Source organism: Falco peregrinus, chromosome 3 (genome assembly GCF_023634155.1).
Source record: "Falco peregrinus isolate bFalPer1 chromosome 3, bFalPer1.pri, whole genome shotgun sequence".
Classification (NCBI taxonomy): Eukaryota; Metazoa; Chordata; class Aves; order Falconiformes; family Falconidae; genus Falco; species Falco peregrinus.
The window spans coordinates 119,535,688-119,559,672 of NC_073723.1; the positions used below are offsets into that span (position 1 = coordinate 119,535,688).

At 50.5% G+C, this 23,985-nt stretch overlaps 1 protein-coding gene across 1 annotated transcript in view; it reads right to left on the bottom strand.

Moving 5' to 3' along the window:
- Window positions 1-20,365, bottom strand: part of GRIK3 (glutamate ionotropic receptor kainate type subunit 3) — a 122,135-nt gene extending 101,770 nt beyond the window's left edge. The window contains exon 1 of the mRNA XM_055800682.1: window positions 19,945-20,365. Within this exon, the coding sequence (XP_055656657.1) occupies window positions 19,945-20,185 (241 nt within the window). The 5' untranslated portion in view covers window positions 20,186-20,365. The remainder of the gene's footprint in view (window positions 1-19,944) is intronic.
- Between the last annotated feature and the right edge of the window lie 3,620 nt (window positions 20,366-23,985).

Genomic DNA, 23,985 nt, shown 5'->3' on the forward strand with positions numbered 1-23,985 from the left:
GGACGAGTTGCCCCGACAGAGGCTGTGTCCCTGGGGGCACAGTCCGGCTCTCCTCAAACCCAGGTTTTCAGCCCTCCCTGCGCAGGGGCGATTCCACTTGGGAAGCGGCTCTGGAAGCCTCGACATTTAATCACCTAACTAAAAGCAGGCTCATTCTTGAGTGATCCTGTGTCTTGCAATTTTCACCCGCTCAGAGGAGTCAAGGAGTTTGGGATATATCTAAAAACACAGCCAGGGACTCCAGACAGCCATAAAACCTTGAGCTGAAGCACCAACATTTTGGTTCCTGCAGGAGTTTGTGAAAGCTCGCCAGCTAGCAGAGCTCTGCGTGACCTTCACTCGTGCTTCTAAATCTCTTGCAAGCCCTCAAAACACCTCTCCCCTAAATCTATGTTTCAGGAGTCTGAATAAGTGGCCGTATTTTTTAAAGCTCTGAACACTCAACAGCTCTTGTAAAAAACAAAAGAAGCTGAATCCTCTTTAAGCGAAGTTCGCTCCGCTCCCAGCAAGTTGCAGCTGCTTTTCCCTGCCCCCCTTTAAGCTGTCTACTAGTTTAAAAGGGAAGTGTGAAGATGCAACTAAAGTGATGGTAGCTGTACGGGGAGGATATTTTCCCATTTAAAGCAAATAAAGAAAAATGAAAGAATGGCAGATCGGTGGGAGGCTTTTCAACGTGTAATCCTAGCAAGCTTTGACGTACAAAGAAGACATCGCGGCCTCCAGTGCTTGCAGGCTAGGGAAGCCTGATTAATGAAGGTTATTGTCGGGGAGGCCTGGCTTTTATGCTCAACACTGAAAGGCACCAACCCTCAAAGTATTCAGCATTATACAATAACAGATTATGTGCAGTTAGCCTTAGAAAACAAATGTGCTCTCTCTCATATAAGATTATAGAGTATCCATCACTGCCTGGCATTAAATACCACACAACACTAGTGTATGTAATTAGCAATACATGAAATCTAAACATGATTTTAAAGGAGTTGGAACAACAACAACAACAAAAAAGGAGGTTCACGTTTCCCTTTCACTTGGAAGCCTCTTTTCTCTCCTAACCGAGATCCTCAGAAAACACATTCCTGCAGCCCCGTGGAGGTGGGTTGCCCTGGGAGGGAAGGGCAGTGATCCTGCATTTCCCTCCTGCATCCCCCCAGCCTCGCCCCCGACCTGCCGGGACGCGGCTGCATCAGCTACCGCTCCCAGGACTGGGACGGTTCTCTGCCAAAACCTCTGCTGATCCTTTTGTTAGATTTAGACTGCAAATGAAATACAGCTGTAGAGCTGAAATGGCGAAAACGGGATTTTTTATGAGACACAGTGTGCACTGTTAATGGGCTGCTCATAAACCATGGCTTGCCTCAAAATCCTCTGCAAAATCCAAAGAGCTGCCACATCACAGATCTCTGTACTTATTTTATCTGTCTACAAAAGGAAACAAGGGCATCAGTTCTCTCTAGGAGAAATGACACCGCAGCTGTAAATCCATTTGGTTTGCTTTGTGGTTCGCTGGCCCTGAGCCACTGCACCGAGTGGCGTCACAAGGGCCTGGACAGTGACCCGGAGAGCAGAGGTGTCCTGGTGCTACTGGTGGAGCTGCCTTAGGAACCTGTTAGTCCCCACGTCCCCTCTCTTACTGCAGCATAACTTCGTCGCAGCAGTCAGCGGTGGTGCAGGACAGGGCAAGAACCCCCCTGATGCAGCACATGCTATATGAACCCACGAAGCTCCCCGCCTCTGGAAGCGTTTGGATTCAGGGGCAGAGGGAGAGGGTAGTTACACACCGAAGGGCAGCTCTTCACACAAAATTACAGATTAATTTTTTCTCAGTCTTTTCTCCTGTGCCGCTCGTTGCTCTCACAGCATTGCCCAGGTCTCCTTCAGGCACCGTGTGAGGGCAGGCACGGGCAGCCCTTACCCTGGGGGCTGTAGAGAGGGGACAGGTGGAGGAAGTAACAGGGACCATCAGTGACCCAATGTCCACCAGTGATCCAATGTCACAGTATGCTTTCCACCAAGTTCAGCGGCATTTATTCTCTCTCACATCCTGCCCACCATATGCAAAATGGGAACAGTATTTTCCTTAAGTCTTTTGCCTAAGGCTACCCAATGTCTCTGTCAGAGCTGGGATCTGACCTGAGGCTCCTGGATGACGATTTCATATCCTGCTTTTTTTTTTTTTGCAATGTACTGTTAGTATCAACCACACAATTGCGAGCTATATTTAAGCACTTGAATAAACAAATAAACTCCCTCCTTGAAACAGTCAAGCACGCCTCGTGGGGTCCTCGTATCCCTCAGTTTTAAATCTCAGGCTGATAATTAAAAGCAAAAAAAATCACTTATACAAATTAACATCACATCATGCTGTGGAGCTAGCACAAAGCTATTGTCACTTCCTATTTCAAACACGCTTGAATTAAAGGGGGATTGGATATTTTTTTTTTTTTTTTTTAAAGGAGAGGCAGAGAGAAGTCACTTGGCTGGATGGCAAGCAGCTGTCTTCAGACGGATGTCCTGAGGGCTCTTTCTAATGCAGCCTGCCTGTGAAAGCCTGGCACAGGACAGGATAACGATACAGGCACGTCACTGTTTGCCAGTTCTATGATCCCCAACGGCAGAAGAGACCAGGGCCGAGTGCTGTGCAGGCACCCAGCAGGGAGGCAACACCACAGGATTTCCAAGGTCCCATAGACATCACGCAATATTTTGGCCTCAGGTGCCCCTTCCAAGGTTGCTCCTTCAGACCAGGACTTCTGGCCAAATGGGGCGGTGAAACTGGGGATGTCCCCTACAGGGAAACAGCCTGACACTGACTCCCAAGCCAGTGATAAAGCCAAAGCCACTGTTATCGGCTGCTGCCTCTGGAGAGCGTCCTTGACCTGAGTGGTCCCCAGGGGGTATTCTGGAGACCTCTGGCATCCAGAAGCATAAAGTATCCATGGCCCGACCTCTCTCCCACAGCATCTCGGCTCTGCCACACCCCAGGATCAAAGCCAGCCTGTATGGAGCAGGAGCTACTCCCAAGAGCAGTGCACGGCCACCGGCTTGCCAGGCTGCATCCCCGCATCCCTGCTCCTCCCGGCGCACACCCAGCTGAAGCACAGCCTGGCGCGACAGGCACGTCTGCTCCGGCATGCGCCTGGCACCAACTAACGCGCAGAATCCTTGATCATATGGATCTGGCTGGGGAGCCAAATGATCGGGAGCTTATTATAGCCTCCTTTTTAATTAAGTGTCTCAAATAGGGATTTAATTGGGATGTAATAGCACACACTATTGTACATAAGTTAAATACCAAGGGATTATTAAGAGTATGTTTTAAAGGCTTTACAGTCCCATATTGAGTAAACAGTTGTTAAATTTCAATAAATAAGTTTTTAAATCTACATTAAATAAGCATTTAAGCGTATTTAGGAGATTCTTTTTTTTCTTTTTTTTCCCCAGAATTACCCCAGTCATATAGTCCCAGGTTGTAATCTCAGTATTTCACTAGTTTAATAGTGTTGTGCCTGCTCATGTCTATTTGCTCTGCCTCAGAGGCACTGCCTTGGTGCAGCAATCTCAGCTATTTACATCCACGTGTCACAGTCTTTAAAACCCTCACGGCTACAACAGCCCAAAGATGTGGGGAGCGCGCTTAGCCCTATTTTACAAGTACAGAATTAAGGTACAGAAGAGCAAAGTCATTTGCTCAAAGCCACGCGGGGAGTCTGTAACAGAGCAGAACAGGAACTAACGGAAGATCAAAAAATACTTTTCTAAAAATAAGGCTTTGAAAATCTGTAAAGGAAATGTGGTTCTAACAAATTGCTGTATTACGATCAAAAATGCAATTAGTCGTGTGCTGGTTTTGTCACTGACATTGGTAGCGAACACACAAATGTCCCACAATCCCCAAACTACAGAACGTTTCCATCCGTTTGGTCCTTGTGTCCAGGGAATAGCAGGTCGGGGTAGGGGGCTCCAGGGAGGACCACAGTAGGTGGCCTGCCACCAAGCTTTGATCCCTGGCAGGCAGCTCCCACCTATGCTGCACCAGGAGGGTCTTTCCAAGATGGCACATCAGAAACAAGAGGTGTAATCACCCCGGTAACCATGGCACTGAATAATTTAGGACTCGCTTAACCTTCGTATTAAGGTTGATCTCGAGCTTCCTGCTGCTGTCTGCAGCCGTGGTGTTCTTACAATGAATGATCAGCATCTCCTGAGGAGTTATTGGGTAAAATGCTGCTCTTCTGTAAACCAGCACCTGCGGCACAGAGCGAGTGCCTGCGTGTTTGGAGGAGGGGGCGTAAAGAGGGGGCACCTCGGTGCACAGCCCGGCTGCGGGGGGGGGGGGGGGGTGGGGAGCAGGAGCAGGAGCAGCGATGGCTGCACCAGAGGCTCTGAGCACAGGGACCCTTTGGTAACCTTGGGTTGGAAAAGCCAGCAGGCGTTATGGGCAGGGGAGTGGTGGTACTCTCCGGGTCGCACCCAGGATGCTGTAGCACCAGCAGCCACAGCACAGGAGCAGGTGGGACATGCAGAGCTGACCACTCAATGCACGGGGCATGGAGCCCCTGCAGACCGGTGCTGGCTGGCCCCAGTGGGAGACTGAAAACTCTCCAAAATCTTGACCCTGCTCCCACCTTCTCCAGGGAGCTGCCCAGAGCATCATACTCCTACTCCTGTCCTGTAAAGCAATCTGAATTTGAATGCTCCTTTCTGAAGTAAGTCACTTCCATTACTCTGCACTGTTGAACAGGTAACACCAAGGAAGAAGCCAAGAAATTGGGAATCTTCAACCAAGTGCACTAAAATTAATGAGAAGCTACTGAGGAACATAAATAATGCGTGTTCCCCATTAGAGGTAGTTAGCACCATTAAAGCAATCCAACCTGCCCAGGCACCACCAGCCCTTCTCCCTTTGAAATCCATCACTGTCATGTAGTTTTTGTCAGCTGAAACCAAAGGAGCGTTAACCCTTTAACATCCAAGCTATTTAGAAATAATTATTGTTGCTATAAATCAGAAGCGATGGCTGAAGTGGTAGCAAAAATGTATATATAAAAAACCAAAATGAAGTAGTATGGCCACAGAGGAAAAAACATTAGCTCCCTAGTGGGTTTACAAGTAATTTGCTAGCAATAAAAATGCAAAAACACATTTTGGTGTGTAATGATCATAAATAATCCTTGGACAAGAATTCTTTCCAGGACGCACAAGTCCACTCCCTTAATGGCAAGTTTTATTACCCTGGTTTCTCCGTGTTTTCTTGCAAAATGTTGCTGTCATAACAATTTACGAATTACAGTCCTGTTGGCATAAACTTTCATAATTCATATGGAAATAGGTTCCCCACACACGCTCACAAAGCACAAAGAATCATGTAACCATAGAATGACCTTAATAATGCAGTCAAGAAACATAGATCAGACTCCCGAGCCAGTGCTAAATATAGATGGTCACCAGGCTGGGGGAAAAACTCGCACGTAAACTCCTCCGAGTGGAGTCGGACACGCGGAGGTGCAGGCAGCGTGGCGTACTCAGCGCTGTCACCCAGCCCGGTGGCACCTTGCAGGATCTTTAGGAAATAAGGAACATACCGAGCATCTTGTTTCCAAGCACTGGCAAGAAGCGAAAATCCTAACCAGCTGCTGAGGAAGCCTGTGAATGCAGTTTTTTTCTTAAAATAGGAGAAAGTACAGCTTGTTCAAGATTTGAACTGTACTAATTTCTTCCCTCGACTTTTGAGGCCAGAGGGTGAGGACTGGAGTTCAGCATCCAAAATGAGGATAGCATGGGGGGAGCTGCAACGCGGGGGGGCTGAGGCTGTTATTTAGTCAAGACTCGGTGGCAGGTCGCAGCTGCCAAGGGTAAATCCTGAGGAAGGATCCATGGGGTTTTCCTGCGACTCATCTGTGTGGTTGAGTTGTTGTTTCACTCAAAGTGTGTGTGTGGGATCCTCGGAGTAAGAGAGCGAGGGAAAGAGTGAAAGTTAATTAGGTTAGAATTGCCTCCGAAAAGTGCTAAAGCTAAATGTGAATTCATCGCGTCAAGATAAGGGTACGCAAACCAGGCGGGGTTGCAGATTTCGGTGTGCCATTGCTCTCCCTCTGCGTGGGGGAAATGGATGCAGCAACTGAAATTGCTGCACTTCACTATAAAGTTACACTGCAGACAAGAAAATATTTCATGTTTTTTTCTCAAATAACCACCGCTGCATTAATGTATAGGAAAATTAAGTAAACATGGCTATAACTGTCTTTTTATAAATAGCCACATGTACCAGGTCAGTCTTGTCTTTTGAAACCCACCACTGGGACCGAAGGGAGCTGCTAGAAGAACTGAAGATTGTTTATTTTTGACACTTTTATTTATAACTTTAATCTTAAGTGAAGTTGATAATCGGTGCAAAGAAAAGCTCTACGCTTTAAAAAATGATATCAGCAACACGCTTTCTGGATAACCCTTTCCCTGTGATATAGATGAATATAAAAAGAAACTAAAGATCCTATTTCCATTCAAATATTATGAGCCAAGCCTAGACATCACCCTGAAGCTAAACGTCCAAGGACTCATTTTGAATTTCTTTACCTAGAGTAAAGATGACAAAACCTGATTTTGCAGAAATAAAAATTGGTAAGAAGAGAAGTGCATAAAATGAGGAAGAAAATGGTTTTCTTTCCCTATAAAGGAAGAACAGGTCTTTAAGATTTTATAGACCAGAAATTTAAACCAAGAACCTCCTTTTTACAGGTCCCTGTTTCAGCTTAAAATGGGAATAGCATTACTGCAAAAGAAAAAAAAAAAAAAGGAACTGTGATGGCAGTGGGAGGCGCGGGTCCCCGCAGCGAGCTCCAGGGCAGTTGCTGGTTCTGCAGAATGCGTGGCTGGAGGAGACAGACAGGGATTCAGTGGATTTTCCTGCCCCTTTTCCTCTCCCCTCTGCTCATCCCAGGCACATTCTGCCACCAGAGCGGCCCGGCCCTAGGTTTGCAAACTGTGGTTTGGGCTGCCGAGTGCAGGTTTTATCAGTGCCTGGTGGGAGAAGGTGCCAGAGAGCTGAGGGCCACCCTGCTCCTGCACCCTGGGGACCCACGGGGCTCCGCTGCCTCTCGGCGTTTCCAGTCTCCCATGAAGCATTCAGCTTCTGCTGAGATGGTTCAAATCAGGAAAGTCGTCTCCCTGCCAGGCGGTTAAAACTGAAAGTAATTAAGGCAAAATCTTTTCCTGCAACAGAAAGTACTGAACATGTGGAGATAGCATAATAATCAGTGTTTCTGCCATCGTAAGCCCACAAAACAAATTGGTTTTTGAATGAAGCACATGGAACCGTGACCTATGTATAAAACTTATCTTGACCTCAGAAAGTAATGACATCTTTTCTCCGATTCTACTGCTAATTACAAATGCTGAATTCTGAATGTTCACATTTGAGAAGGATTCATTGCCTTATTGTTTAAGAAATCTAACAACAGCAAGATGCCATGAAGTTCCTCTCTTTGTATGGCCAATGTTTGCCACAACTCCCAGGCTTGTTCTCGGAGGCATTTTTCTGCCCAGCTCAAAGCGAGAAAACTCCAGCACCAAACACACAAACCATGGGGAGGCTGAACCCAGGCTCCTCTTCCTCATCCAAACTGCCATAAGCCTCAGGCTTGGTAATTTTGATTACTCTTATTTCTTCCCATGGTTAATTCTCTAGACCAACAGAGGACAGTCAAAGGATCTTCCATTTACTCAAGTCCTTGAACCGCACAAGGCCAACACACCACGTAAGCGATGGGGAATTGCAATCGTCCTTCACCAGGGGTGAGCCCACTCTGCAGGGCGCAGGACGCGGCACAGCACGGGCGGTGCACCGGGGCAGAGATCCCAAATTAGATTAAGAACAATTTAAGCAGCCTATAATGCAAAGTGGAGCCAGAGACCAGGGCAAAAGTGACCTGAAGCATGATTTGCAGTAGATGTCTTTTCTTCTCATAAATAGGAGAGACACTGTGGGATGATTATCCACCCAGATTTATCTCTGCAGCTCCGTGTGTATCCTTCTGCACTTAAAAATGTCTCACTGCCCTTTGCATTATTGCATTGCCCTTTACATTCATACCGCATAAACCTCTCAAGTACCGTAAAACTTACAAGGTGTAATATAATGTCGTGGTTTTCTTTTACACACCATAAACAAAAGTCACTGAAAAAAGAGCACAAAAAGGGAGATGTTATTTTGCCTGACAATGATACAGAAGGAAAATATATATACAAGTACACATACATACACTCTTACACACTTAAAATCCCAAGCTGGATTGATTATCTGGCGTTGATGGATCACTTTACTGTATTACGTAGATAAGGAAATTGATTATTCAATAAATCACTGTCTGCACTAAGAATCCAGTGTTAAAAAAGAAAGAGAAAATATTATAAATCTGTCTTGCACAGGCAAAGACAAAGCTTATACTTTTAAGGTAATCCTGATGTACCTTTTGCTGCACATCCAATGAAAGAGCAACATCTCGGAGCTGAGTGCTAAATGACCACTTTTCCTTCCCCAAGCCTCTTGGCAGGGACCCTTCCTCGCATCCCCGCTCCGGCAGCGTGTGCCTGCGGGCAGGGTGACCCGGCAGAGCCCCATGGGCCAGCGCTTGCCCCCGGGCCATGATGCTGCCGCACGGTGCTGGTGGCAGCCAGGCAGGGGGCTGGGGAAGGGGCTGGAGCACAAGTCTGATGGGGGGCAGCTGGGGGAGCTGGGGTTTCTTAGCCTGGAGAAAAGGAGGCTCAGGGGGGACCTTCTCACTCTCTACAACTGCCTGACAGGGGGCTGTAGGTACGGGGGGTCAGTCTCTTCTCCCAAGTAACAAGCGACAGGATGAGAGGAAACGGCCTCAAGCTGCACCGGGGAGGGTTAGATTGGGTATTAGGGAAAACTTCTTCACCAAAAGGGTTGTCAAGCGCTGGAACAGGCTGCCCAGGGAAGTGGTGGCGTCACCATCCCTGGAGAGATTTAAAAGCCGTGCAGATGTGGTGCTCAGGGACAGGGTTTAGTGGTGGGCTTGGCAGTGCTGGGTTAACGGCTGGACTCGATGATCTTAAAGGTCCTTTCCAACCTAAACGATCCAATGATCGGTGTAAGGAGGGGAGGAACCTGCCTGTGCACCTGAGCTATGGCTGTGCCGTGAGAGCAGAGCAGGGGGAGCAGGAACACCACAAGAATCAGGGGAAAAAAGGAGATCAAAGGAAAACTGAAATGGAAAATGGAATATCTAGGACTCAGAGAAACCATCCACCTCAGTGTCCCTCTGGAGATCTGGCCAGCAGGGTTTCTGGCCCTGCTTTTGGCAGGTTTGTCTCGTGTTTCTTTCTTGGGAGCAAGTTACTTCTGCTTTTGAAGGAAAAGAGCAGGAACTAGGTGAAGTCAGAGGCTTTTAAAAAACTCAGGCAAAGAATGTCATTGAAATGCCTTATAGCAGTATTAATAAATAACAGCAAAAGCCAAGCTAACAGGCATGCTTTACAAAGGAAATACCTAATGGTGGATGCTTACTCTGGGGAAAAGTGCTTGAAATTGTCTGTGATAAACTTCCTGTAACAGGATTCTGGAGGAAAAAATACAAAAATTCCTGCAAGTTATGGCTACGATACTGCCAAGCTGAGTTATTTCTAAAAATCTCCGGGTCACATCCGGGTGCTTTAACGTTCCTGTGACTCTCAACACAGAAAGCAGAGCGACTGCTCCAAGTCATGCGTTGGCAGTGATTGAAAACTGCTGCAAGATGCTATTTGCCAAGTGTCCTACGGGTGCGACACAGCCCCAGAAGGCTAATACATGAGTCCTCTGGAAACCACCTTCTTGCTCAAGAAACTCTGCTGCCTGCACTGTAAAGTAGAAGGCAAAGACAGCAATGAGAGAGTAGCTGACACTGTGCTCTTCAAGAATAGTTTGTCTTTCCTCCTCCAACACGGAGGATCCAGACCCTCTCGCTGCCCGTGCTGTGGTCGGTCACCCAAACAGCAGCAGTCCTGTGACACTGTCAGAAATATTTCCAGGTATATAACAATGCCAATGGAATTAGGAAACGGTCTTGATCTGCTCTAATTTTTACTAGAAGATATACACCAGCCACCTTTGCTCAGAATATGAGAGATTAATAATTGCCCTTCAGCGAGGCATGAATCAGAGAAATTCAGGCTGAGCAGCACCTGTTTTAATTTAAAGAAAAACTTTATGTATATGGCAATGAGAACAGCCATTTTTTTTCCAAATTCCCAGGCACCACAGCAATACAGATACACACTTATTCTTCACTGACGACTTAAAGGCCAACTTTGCAGCAGAGCGGTTCATTTTTGGCAGACACCGTCCCAGTTTGCAGTGCAGCCCGAGGAGCCCGGTGCAGCCGCTGTGCCCGAGGAGCAGAGCTCTCAGTGCAGGTGTGGGGCGTGCAGCTCCCAGAGCAAAGGCCGGGTCTGTCCTTCTGGGGAAAATCCCTTCTCAGATCCTCTGCTAAGCATGTGCTGTAGCCGTTTGCTCCATTCGTAACAAAATCAGCCCTGTTTGTGACACAGAGCGTCTGCGGCAGCAGGGCAGAACTCCCTCAGCCCATGCACCCAGTCTCGCAGGGGGTGGAATTTAAAATTCCTGCTGTGACTGCCTCCTGAGTGCTTTGCATGCACTGCAAAACTAACCAACGAGTCTAACACCTCAGTCCCAATAGACAGCCGTAACTCAGCTAAATTTGGGGGTTATACCAGACTTTATTTACTGTTTCATCCTGGGAGATAAGTAAGAGATGACAGCCATCTATTCATTAAAGTGGGGGAAAGCCGCCCACAGCTAACGCTGGTTCTCTCACCATACACTTCCACATCTTTAATCGAATTTGGATTTTGCAGTACCAGCTCTGTTGTTTTAAGAAGGGCTTATGTTCCTATTCACCTGGGTACCGGTGAGTTCCAAGAGCTGGTCTGTTCACCTCTTAAGCCCCCAGTTTGAACAAAGGACATGCTGTAGCAATCGAATGTCATTACCAGCTAATGAGTATCCAGTGGCCTGTGTAAGAGCAGTCAATGGCCTCTTCCCACTCCTTATTGGACATAGGAACCACCGTTCTAACCCGAACTGCTGCAGTGGCACTAATGAGTGCTCCTGAAGCCACTGTTTGCAGATATCAGGGATGGAAGGCTGATTTAAATCAATCACTCTCAAAAGCCTTTGGAATGCACTTAGTGCCATGGCACCTGGGAACCTATACACCCCTTCTGGGGATCCCTGGGTGCCCCGTTCCCAGAGCGATGAGCAAAGTGCAAGGCCCAAATTCAAGATTTAATTTGAGCAGTTGGGTAATTTTCAGCCTTTGTTTTATTCCTTTGATATTAGCTGGTTTATTTGCTTGCTTAAAAACCTTCCTGAACAGGGATGTTTTTCTGACTCAGTAACTACACAGACTAAACTCCTAATCCAAGGTGCAAATACTCTTTATTTCGGTGTACTCTTTAGACTTAGTGTGACTTGAGCAAAAGGCCAGGCTGTACTTCAAAGACAAAAATGCAACCGGGGGGCTTTTTCTCCAGGTGGGTGAATCTGGTGCATCAGTTCCAGGCAGGGCTGGGCCAAGCACCAAGTGGTGTCTCTCCAGACCATCACGAGCAGTGCTGGTGTCCGGTACAAGGTGGAGGAGCACCTTGGCCTGGGCAGGCTGGCAGGGAGGCTGGCAGGATGGCTCCACTTGCCCCTGCTGTGCCCTACTGAAATGAGCCATCTCATAGCAGAGTCATGCTTTTGCTCAGGCAGCTGACATAATGTCTTACAGCATCTTTCAGGCTGCTTGGGAGGGCCTTTGCCTACAAATCCAAGAGGCACAGACAGGAGCAAATGGCAGCTGAAAACCAGAGCCCCATCCCCAAAATCTACTGTTCCCAGATCTTTAGTTTATCACCGTCATGCAGCACCCTGTGCCTCACCAAAGTGACTTCAAGGGCGTAGTTGTGTGCAGTCTCTCCCCTCCTGATGCCAGGCTGGGTGGTCTCCCACTTTAGGGGAGTTCTAATCAATAAACCAGAAATCTTGTATTTCCTTTTTCCTTCCCTTTTCCTTTTGTGCTATTAAGCATTGTGGTAGATTTATTCCACCACACTTACAGCATCCTCTTCATCTCATTATTTTAAATTCTGTGAACACCGAGGGAACTCTCTCTACCACCTGAGGCTCCACAGCACGCTCCTCTGCCCTGCTCAGGCTGCCCAGCTTCCAGAGATCCCTCTGCCTTCCTCCTTTCCTGCATCCCCAGCAAGACACGTTCCGTGCTGGTGGAGTATTTACCGCAGTGCAAAGTGACAGAGAACAGCCTCATAAAGTGAAATAACTGATGGGTCCACTGCATCAGATGTGGTGGAGAAAAAACTTTCCTTGGTGAATTAGCACAGCCCAGCTTGCGATTTAAAACCTGAAAGTACCGAGGGGTTTGCAATCCCCCCAGACCGTGTGCTGCAGATAGTCTGTATTGTGGCAGCCGGCGAAGGGTGACCTGCAGTGACGCTGCACACCACAGCACCGCTCTCAGATGTCGTGCAGCGGTGGCAGGACCACTGACTGCGTTCTAGAGCCCCAGAGCTCGGGTGATGGAGAAGCACAAGCCTAGCCAAGATCACCCGGGGGCCGTACCCACACAATCCATGCCTTTGGAAGCCCAGTCCTTCCTGCTGTTTTCCAGGTCACAATGCTTTCCTGAATGTCCCAGGCCCCAGGAGACAAACCCAAATATGCCAGTTGCTCCCCCAGTGCTTCACAATTCTGATTTTATTCTGTGAATTTGAGCCCGCACTGAGGGGTGCTGGCTGTTGGCTGGGACACAGCAACAAAACCCAAAGTCTGACCAGGTCCCTGGGCTAAAATATTAAATAATACAGATACAGCAATGGCCAGTATTTGCTTCCCTCTTATTCACACTGCTGCATAGGTTGAGCAATTTGGTGTGTGCAGGGGGAAGTTCAGAGCAGCACTGGGGATTGCCTCTGACGCACGGGTACTGCACGGCTCTCCTCAGCGGTGTCTGCAACCGAATGGCACTTTCCTGATTATCTTCCCTCCCAGAAATAACAGAGCAGCTGTGTCCATATTTGTGTGTTCGTGCACAATGTCTTGCTACAGATTTAAAGCACCAGGGCTGGTGCTGCTGAACACTCAGGTAGCACTTGACATGGCGAGTGTCTCGTAGTGCAAACCTGAGAAACCAAGCTGTAATGTCAGAGGAAGGTTCCCTGCGGGACAGCACAGCAAAGGGGGGTCAGCAGGAGTCAGAAGCAAAAGGGGTTAAGAGAGGCAGTCGCAGAGAAAAGCTGGTGCTGGAGCAAAGAGAAGGCAGTGAACTGAGCCTTCCACCTGCTTTAAAAGCTCTTGCTTGTGGTAAGGACCTGCATCTATTTTAGGCTTTATTGTAAGTGATAAATACCAGCACATTATCTCTGTTTTTACTGTTAATGAACAACAGTAGTAAGGCAGGAAGCCCCAGCACAGCTGAATCCCCTCTACATCAGCCCAAGCAGAGTCGATCCCTGCCTGACAAAGCAAGCTGGAGGCTCTCAGGGGCACAGAAGCCACAGTATTCGCTGGTGGAGTGTCAGGATCCCCCATGCAGTCACGGCAAACAGCAACATCTGCAGTCGCAGCAACTTCTATTCTCATGGCTTTAAGACAACCAGCACTCCTCATTTCACATCTATTCCCTTTGGCAACATCACCATAGCGCAGTTTTTATCCTTGTGTTCAGCCCTCAGCTCCTCTCCAACATTTGCCTCTCTCCCCCCCTTGCCCATTGAGTTCTGGTGCTTTCAACTCGTTATCTGCCTTACCCAGAGACTTCCACCAGCCTGCCTTCTAAGTGTGCGAAGGAAAAAAAAAAAAAGTCTAGACAGCATCACATTAAACCTCTAGCCAAAATGAGGGAAAGGAGATTGCACAGCACAACTGGTGGAGAAACGCAATACATTGGATTACGAGGCTTAATGCTTGCTACAAACAGCCTGTGCAGTGTCGGGTTTTATTTGATATTGTGTCTCCGTGAGAGACTCCTGCATCATAGCTATTCTGGCAGAGCTGCTCCATGCAAATGCTTGGAAATTAGGGATGATAGCGAATACAAGAAAGCAGCGGTGAGGAGCGGGAAGGAGGAAGGTGGCCAGGAACACCCAGGCAGGGTGGGAGCTGGCGAGGCAGTGCCCTCTGCTGATGCTGGGCCCGCAGGCTGAGCTGCCAGCCCTGCAGGGACTTGGGGCATCACACTGACAAGAGATGAGAGAAGGAAAAGCTAGATTTCATTTAGGATTGCTAATTTAGTGAAACCACTGATCTGTACCAAAGGAGCACTTTATTTACCAGAACAAGAGAGACCCAGCTTTGCTGGAGATTGAATCACATTTAGTATTGTTCTGTGTCAAGAAGGCTATACAGAAATCTTTTCATAATATCAACCTCCGTTTAGTTTCATCAATAAAAACATGCAGAGATGGAGAAATGAAGGTTGAAGCGGTGGCGGTGGATTTGCACCTGCTGGTGATAAAAGCAGAAGGGGCAAGGCAGCAGGAGCAGGCAGCAGGAGCAGGCAGCAGGAGCAGGCAGCGCTCGTGGCGAAGGCTGGTGTCCCCTGGCGCAGGGGCAGGTGCCAGGTACAGGGCAGAGCAGCCTCCGGCTGCGCACACAAGGTGCACGCAGGCTCCTTCCCCACTCGAGTCCTGCATGAATCTGCCCACGGGGGATGCCAGCGTGCTGGTGCAGCCAGGGGAATGTGCCCGCCCCGAGGAAGCAGCCCAGCACTAAGTAGGTCTGTTTATTTTGGCGGTACTCCTGCCCTATGATGAATGAAGGTCTATTTTTTCCTGGTTTGTGGTTTGATCTTAATTTCCTGTATGAAGTTCTCAAGAGGATGCCAAGATCAAATAATTAGACTATTCTGCGATAAAGAGGTAACATTGTTATTCAAATGTATTCAGAATTAATTTACCACCAAACAATTTACACTGCCACCGTTGTATCCTCCTGAAATTACTGGAATACGTTATCTGACATGCAAAGCATCTCATGACCTGAAATAACTTTATCAACCATTAAATGCTTGCGCAATAGGTGCGTGGTCACAGAAATACGCATTGAAATGCAGCAGAAGCCACAAAGGCAATAGCGTGACTTAAAAACGGGTAGAAAAACCAAACAAAAGCACTTTATTTGCAACAGTAAACACGCAGAGAGCAGAATCCCGGAGCAGCCCCCCAGCGCGCTGGGCCCCGGCAGGGCTGGGGGCCAGACCCTCACCGCAGGCACCCGTGCGAGATGCCGTCGGTGCCGCTGCAGATGCACACCCGCAGCGCGCAGGGCTGGGCTGAGCCTGCTCCTGGGTCTCGCCTACGTGCCCCTTGGCCAGGGGAAACCCAGCGGCTTTCTGCGGGCTCGTACGCCGAAGTGGGGGGCAGACGGCGGGGCTGGGGGCAGCCAGGCTGCCGCAGGGATGATTCCCCCGATTAATGATCTCTGAGCCTGCGGGCTGGTCTCAGGTGCTGTGAAGCTGCTTCTCTGAAGCTGTTTGCTTCGGGGAGGGGGAAGCGCGTATCGATCTTAGTGCAATTCCTGCCTGCTCCTACCCCGCCATGTTTCATCACCTCAGCAGCCAGGGCCGAAACCCCTCCTGGCTTCGCCCAGGCCGCGGGCGGGGGCTCGGGCACGGCCAAGGCAGCGCCCGCCGCGGGGCTCAGCCCGGGGGGGCTCGGCCAGCCCGCAAACCCGCGGGGCAGGCGTCTTGGAGAGGGTGAAAAGGCCCGTCTCGGCCAGCATGTCCCCCGCTTGGGTGAGCAGCCCCCCAGCCCGGCGCGCCCAGGCTCAGCCCCGCTCTCACCCGGTGCCGTCCAGCGCTGGCGCCCCGGCTGCGGCCGCGGGGCTCTCCTGCCACCCTGGCCCAAGGGACCCGGCCAACCCGGCCAGCCAGCGTCAGCTGGGCAGAAAGACGGGCACGCTGCCTTTCTGAGGGCTCCCCCTCCAGCATCCACACACCCCACCGCCGTGCAGCTCCCAGCCCGGCGGACACTGCTTTTTTCAGCTTGGAAAAGCCTGCTTTTGCCTTTATTTTTAAAAAATGAAACTTCGCTTGCAGAGTGTGGGAAGGTGATTCCAAAATAAAATTCCAGACAGGCATAATAAGCCTCAGAAAAGCCAATCACACCGAGGAGGATCATTATCCACAGAATTTGTTTTCTACGTATTTATATAAAATAATCAATGATTTTTTTTCCACGCAGACTTCAATTTGATTGTCTTTTCTGTGTTACTTGCAAATCATACAAACGATCGATGTCCTGACCCCTTCTCTATGCAAACACAGCTTAGAAAGAGACTACAAGAAATAAAATCCAATAAATTCCTCCGTGCAGGACTGTTTGTTTAAAAGCTTAGCTGGAGCCCAATCCTGTTCACAACAACTTCAGTGGTACAAGAGTGGGACTGTCAAACATGCTTGAGGTATTGTTATTCCCACAAATATCAGCGGGAATATAACATCAGTAAAAAAAACCCCAGAACAAAAGGAATAACCCAGAGGTGAAGGTGATCTCTTTTAAAATGCAGAAAGCAAAATGAAGCCCCTCCCAGGCACAGTGCACTTCTCTTGCAGAGGAAGGGCAAGGTGAGCATGCAAGCCGGGGTTTGGGGTGACCCTAGTGCTGGGTAGGCTGGGGACCCTGCCTGTCACCACCCACCCACAGGGGGGGTGGCCAAGGGGGTGGCAGAGGGGGTGGCAGGCTCTCCTTGCAGGAGCAGGGGTGGCCAAAGGAAACAATGGCATGGGGGCTGCACAGTTTTGGTGCCACCTCCTCAGCAGCACTTGAATAGAAACTAACCCCTAATCAACAAATGCAATACTAAAATTGGATTGACAGCTCCTGTGGTCTATTTTTGACTATTACTTATTAATTCCAAACTGCTGGCATCCATCTGATCTGCCACGTATATGTTGCTAACACATCATCCATCAAAATAATCACTCTGAGTAATTTCTGGTGATGCTTCAGCAAAACATGGCAATTGAAATCGGTCTGCTATGAAATGCCGCTTCAGGCTCCACGTGTGACACCGTTTCCAGTCATCCCGCGTTGCTTTGTTAGGGCCGGTGCCATCAGGCTCTCCAAAATGGCATCAAGCTCTCATCTGTCACTTTGAAGGGGTGCTACTACTGCTTTTTAATCTAAGAGAAAGGTTAGATAAATAGGCTATCTACAGTAGCTTAATCATCTTGCACTCACTGCTTTTACTATATAAGGGGCATGATATTGCAAATACTCAGCTGCTCAGTGCAGCACTTAATAACAGGTATAATCTCACTGATCTCATCCGCAGTCAGGGCTGGCAGCATCACAGACTACCTCTCAGTCACAGTGGTGTAAACACGGAGCAACTCCACTCACACCGTCACGGTTATCTGTCTTATTCCGGTATAAACTTGGAGCTGAATCGAGCACTTTGAGTGTGCAGCAGATCTAGATGGTGTTTTCTGATACAGTATTTTCAAATATTTTACAGACTGCATAATAAACAAACTGTTGTTGAATAACATTTTAATTAAAGCAAGGCCGTTCCTGTGGAAGACACGACAGTGCTGGCAGAGGCGGTGCACAGCAGTGCTCCCGTGGCGGACAGCCCTGCCTGCCTGCCTGCCTGCACGCCACCTCACTGCGTTTGCACCAGCCCAACATTTGCACCAGCCCAGCACGAGCATCCCCTCACCCTGCTCCTGGGGCATCCTCTGAGCCGAGCCAGGGAGCTCCAGGGAAAGGGGAGCAGAGCTCCAGCAAAATGCAGTGATTTCGGTGAAGGGCTGGCAGCACTTTCTGGGTTGAAAGCTCCTCTATCCTTTTGTGCAATTGCTTTGAGCCATCTAGAAAATCCATTTTCAGGACAACTGAAGCGCCTGGACTTGAGACTAAACATCTCCACAGAGCCACAGAGATACTCCTGGGCCTGAACAGCTCCCACGAGCGACGCTGGTATTCCCAGGGGTCTCAGCACCCACCCACCCAAGCAACTTCAGCCCATTCTCCTGCCAGCACCAGCTCGCTCAGCAGCAGCCTCTTGCACGCCTCCTCCGGAGCATCAGCCCGGCACCACGCTGGCTCTGCCCACCCAGCATCAGGCCGCTGCTGCCAAGCTGAAAGCAAGACGAGCCGCAAGCCCAGCACCCCAGCTGCGACAGGACCCCCTGGGCACACAGCTTAGGGTCCTGACAGGGATCTGTACCCTGGGACCCCTTGGGAAGAGAGATGCTCCCGCGGTGCTGCGGTGCTCTCAGGGTGCAGGGGACAGGCTGGTGATAAACAGGGGGGCTCTGCCACGGCTCGGTGGGATGCCTCGCCCCTGCTCATGCCCCATCAGCAGCAACGGGAGCTTTCCTGGGAAGGGGTTTCTTGTGGCACAAAACATTTCCAGCTGTTCCGGGCTGTGGCTGAGCATACCAAGCACCTCGGCTCCAGTAAAAGTTCCGTGGCCACCGGGGCCCAGGGGCAGGTCCAGGAACCTTTTCCAGCAACATTTCTGGTACTACAAACATGCACAGGACCACATCTGCCTGCAGTGTCTTGTTCATAGAAGTCCAGGGGAAAGCAGATGTTGACCCTGCAGGAATCCAGCCCTTGCCTGTGAGACGATCTGGGACATACAGTTGCTCAAAAGCGTGCTGGAGGTGACAGTGTCTCACTTCAGAGAGCGGCTGTCCCTCAGGAGTGGCATTTTTCTCTCCCTGGCTTTAACATTGCTGCTGTGCAGTTGCACTGGGATGAATAAGAACCATTTTCCCACTTCAAATATTCACAAATTATTCAGTTTTCACTAGTTTCTCTTGATTAGAATTTGATCACTGAAAAGACAGGTAAACCTGTCCTTATAATTTTTAGTGAGCAGACAGCAAATCCCTGGGAGTGTGTACCGATGGCAAAGTACATGGGGTGTAACAGAAAAACAGTGCTGTTCTTTACATGACATGCTTAAAACAAGTATCTCGTTTAATTAGAAAAAGAAAGATTGTAGACTCTTTCCCAAGCTTTTATCTGTGCAATTACTTTATGTAACATTATTAAAAATTAATTTTCCCTGGAACCTCAGCAATTTAATGAAACACGCCTGGCCCTCAGCAGCGGCTGCGGTGGAGCCAGCCCACTGGCATCCTCCCGGCAGCAGGGCTGGGTGATGTGGGGCCCCCCAGGCTCTGTCCCTTGTGCTGGGCGCTTCTGGCCCTGGGTCAAAGCACCCCTGCACAGCACCTCTATTGTAGCAGGCTCAACACCTCTCCTCGCAGTGGCACAGCACCCCTCCTTGCACTGGCACAGCACCTCTTCTTGCACCGGGCACCGCAGCCCTCCTTGTAGCAGGCTCAACATTCTGCTTCTCTGGGAACTCAGCATCCCCCCTCTCTGGGGGCTCGACATCCCCCCCCCCCCCCCCTCCAGGCACTGAGCATCTCCCCTCTCCAGGGTCTCAGCATCTCCCCTCTCTGGGCACTCAGCATCTCCCCTCTCCAGAGGCTCAGCATCCCCCACTCTCTGGGGGCTCAGCATCCCCTTGCTCCAGGGGCTCAGCATCTCCTTTCTCCAGGCACTCAGCGTCCCCTTGTTCCAGGGGCTCAGCATCCCACCTCTCTGAAGGCTCAGCATCTCCCCTCTCCGGGCGCTCAGCATCCCCTTGCTCCAGGGGCTCAGCATCCCCCCTCTCCGGGGGCTGAGCACCCCCGCTCTCCTCTTTGCACGGTGCCCAGCACCCCTCCGCACCGTGCCCAGGCGGCTGCTGGCACCGGGCGCTGCCCCCGCGGCAGCGGCACAGCCCCGCTCCGTGCCGGGACGCGGCCCCGGGCAGCGCGTCCCCCGCCCCGGCCCCGCTCCGCGAACTTGGCCGCGCCGCTGCCGGCCCGTCCCCGCGGGGAGAGGCGGCCTTACCGATCCGGATGACATGCGGCATCCCGTGCGAGCACTGCCCCCAGAAGCCGCCGACCAGGAGCGCTGCCCAGTATTCCCAGAGCACGCCGCGGAGCGCCGGCCAGAGATGGGGCATCGTTGGGGCGGGCGCGGGCCGGCGCGGCCCTACGGCCCCAGGGGCAGCGGGGGGGGCGGGCGGCAGCTGCCCGGGGCTCAGGCGGAGCGGCCGGTGGGCGCCGAGGCCGGACCGCTCATGGCACATCTTAGTGCGGCCCCGCCGGCCCGTCCCGCGGCAGCCGCTCCGTGCCGAGCCGAGCCGAGCCGAGCCGAGCCGAGCCGGGCCGAGCCGAGCTGTGCGGTGCTGGTGCCGGTGCCGGTGCCGGTGCCGGTCGGGCGGCACCTGCGGAGCCGGGGCTGCCGGTGCGCCCGCAGGAGCGGCTCTGTCCCCTCCTACCACTGATGCGCGCGGCTCGCGCAAAGCCCCGGAGTGGAGCGTGCACACACACACACACACACACTGACACACACAGTGACACACTCACACCGACACCCCCCACCCCCCCGACACGCACCGGCACCGACACGCTGCACCCGCCCGCTCCCCCGCGGCGAGGCCAGCGCCGTCGGGAGCGCGGAGCGGGGTCCACCGGGGGTCCCGGCAGTCCCTCTGCCCCCTCCCCCCCGACGCCCCCCCCTCGTTCCCGAGCCCCCGGGGGTGCCGCTGGCCCTTATGTCCCCTCTGGCCCCCGTGTCCCGGCCGCCAGGCGCGGCGGGGCAGCATCGCTCGGGCCGGGCCGGGCCGGGCCGGGCGGGGGTCGGGCGGTGTGTCCCCCCGACGGGCGCCCAGCCCGGGCTCCGCAGCCGGGAGTTTAATGACCTCGGTGACAGAGACAAAGGGCTGCCCATGAAGCCGAGAAGTAGGCTGCTTTGTCAACTTGCTGGACTAGGCTAGGGCGAATTTATTTTTTCTCATTTAAATAATTTGATCTATTCCATCATTTCCAACCGCTCCCATTTGCCAGCTGTCTGCTAACTACATCGCCTGGAACATCTGAAGAGCAAATCTTTAATTTTCTTACAAACATGCTATTACTCTCTATCTGTTCATCTTTTTAATTTTCCTTGCCCTGCGCTTTCCCCAGCAGCGAGCCCGGAGCTGGCTGCTGTCCTGTGCCCAGCCCGTGCCAGCCTCCCTTTGCCTCAGTGTGTGAGCTGGAGGGGAGGTTGTGGGCAAATCATTATTGGTCTAAAACTCAAAAAAGTTCCGGGGTGTCGCATCTGACAGCAGACAGCTTGCCCACTGCCCGCTGCAGCGTGGGGGGACCCCCTTTGTGCCCATCGCAGTGGTGCCTGGTCTCCTGTACTGCAGGAACGTTGGGGTTTGGCCAGGGTCTCTGATACCATCAGCATCACAGAATGGTAAGGAAAAGCTGGAAGAGTCTCTGGGGGTCTGCACGCCCGTGGCAGGCCCAGCCCCTCCTGGAGATGCTGGTGTGACCCTTCCTACGGGCACCCCTGCCGTGGCCTGATGCATGCTGCCTTGGGGGTCGTGGGCAGGTGCCCCTGAGCATGACCTGGATCCTCAGTGTTGCAGCACCACGCAGGAGGCTTTTTCTTACTCCCACCTAAGAGCCAGGCCAGAGCGGCAAAGGCGCTGCTCAGCATCTTCAAAGCGCCGAGCAGAAGTTCGGTCTCGGAGGAGATCTGCTGTTGCTGTTTGCTGTGGGCAGGGCTGAGGCTCCAGCTTCCACCAGGAAATCCTACCAGCTGTCAAAGGCAGGTACAGAAAAAGGAGTCTCATGTTAAGGATATTTTTATCCCTCACGACACCAAAAAAGATAAGATTTAGCAAAAGGGCATGGAAGAAATGTTCTTTACTTACTGCTCAAATGAAGGACAGCTGTTTCTGTGAACTTGTTACAAAATTAAATGTCACAACCTGGTGAATTTTTGCACCTGGAGATAAAAAAAGTCCCACAAACCTACTGGGAGGGAGAGGGCAGAGAGGGCTGTTTCATTTGTGGCTGCTCTTTACTTTTTGCAGACTCTAGTACATAGCAAAGAGATTTGATTTTCAGTAACTTGGGACAAGAGGTTCAGATTTTGCAGACTGTTAAAATTAAAATGTAGCTAGGATGATATATTTTGTTAGTTTATTAGTGCTGAGATGCTGCTTCTTGCTTTTCTGCTGGCGCTGGGCATTAATAAGGCTCTAACCTTTGCTTCAGCCTCCAGATCCTAATGCAGTACCGGCACAAATAGTTTATTTCTTATGATCTTATTTGAGTAGTGTCTGATGGGTGTATGGAGGTCATGAATAGTCCTCGTCATGTATGTAGGTCAGAGAAGGAAGTCTGTGCTGCTCAAAGGGCAGGCCAGGAGCAATCGTTTATTGGGAGTTAGGCAGCAAACGGAGCCACGCGCGCCTGGGCAGCAGTCAGAGGTGGGCTCCGCAGCTGCAGGTCTCTTTCTTAGGTGTTTCTGTGGCCTTTCTTTGCCAAAGATCCCGAGTCTGTGGGTTGTGTTTTCCTTCCTTACTATTCCTGAGTTCCTGTGCTGTTCCCCAGCCCTGTCCCTCGCATATGGCTTGGCCATGCTCCTGGCAGTGTCCTGCTGCCCTCCAAGGGGATCCCTGTCATGATTAAAAAGAGGGTAAACTACTCTTAGATGTTGCACCACACTTGCCTTGGATTCCCCTCCCCACCCCCACAAAGACTATTTGACCTTGTATATTCCCTGTGGATGTGCTGCACTGGGGTCCACACCTGCAAGCAACGGCCGTTACCCATTAGGCCAGGCTCTCCATCAGCTGTGGTGGAGCTAGGTCGTTAGCATATAATTATAGCAAAGACAAAATGGCTGAAAAAGGAGAGAACATATCTTAAGACTAACAGAGCATCTGGCGGGACCAGAGCTCCATCCTGGGGCAACCACACAGGTAAGCACTGCCTGGTGCTGCTCGGGGTGGGATGCTGGGCTGGCCCACGTGGCCAGCGGGTCCTTGGGATGCTCGGCTGGGGGGAAGTTGGTCCTTACTCGGGAACCTGCAGCTGTTCCTTCCTGAAGGACAATCAAATGTAGCAGAAGGGTTTTGGTGGTGTTCCATGATTTGTTACAGCGATGCTAAAAATGTATTTGCCCAGTTCACAACCCCTGTGAAAATAGCTTTAATGTGGTAATCCATCATTTTATAGTATATCAATTAGTGCTAATTCTCTGCTGTATTTATAACTCGTGGGCATGGTGTACCATTTAGAAGTTGTTTGGTTATTCCTGGTTTGTTATGAAGCTGTTAGGAAGGGTTAGGGTTTCGTGCTGCCTTCTTCACAGTGAATGCATGTGGTATTTAGAGCTCCATTTATTACACAAGTAGGACTGATAATTGTGTACAGTTTATGGTTTTTTTTATATACATAAAGATCTCCGTTCTCTCATACAAATAAAGCTGTAGATTTATGGATGTTCTAAAGACTACGGAGGTAAGACTTTTTATTTTCGAGTATGAAAAGGAACTGCTTACAAAAGTGGAAAAAATGTTGGAATTATTAATGTCTAGGGAAAAATGCTGATTGACGAAGGACCTTTTCAAATTAGATTCATGCTTCGGAGCAGCAGCAGAAGTATGAACCTTGCAGAAAGAGACGTAAGCATTTCTATAGCTATGGCGTTTTCCCATGCTAATGAAGAAAAAGAGGCTTCTCTTTATTTTTTTAATGGTATCTAAACTGGTTCATTTGAATTAGCTGCATCCACATGCATTTTGTTTAGATTTATATGCATCAGGTGTAATATAACTACAATCAATGTGAGTTATGAGGCCCAGTGCTCACATTACCGAGATTCATGTGCCAAAATACGGCAGAGTAAATGCACGGGGACTGGCAAATGCAGATTCCTGGGTCTTGAGTGCCCTCTGCTGAAACAGTCCCAGCTAGCCCTTCGCTTTGACACCCAGCAGCTTGATTGATGGGTTGCTAAATTAAATTTAAGCCTGCGGTTCACAAGTTCACCCGTGATGAAGAATCCCTCCTTTCTTCCCTCCCCTGTCTGATCATGCACTCA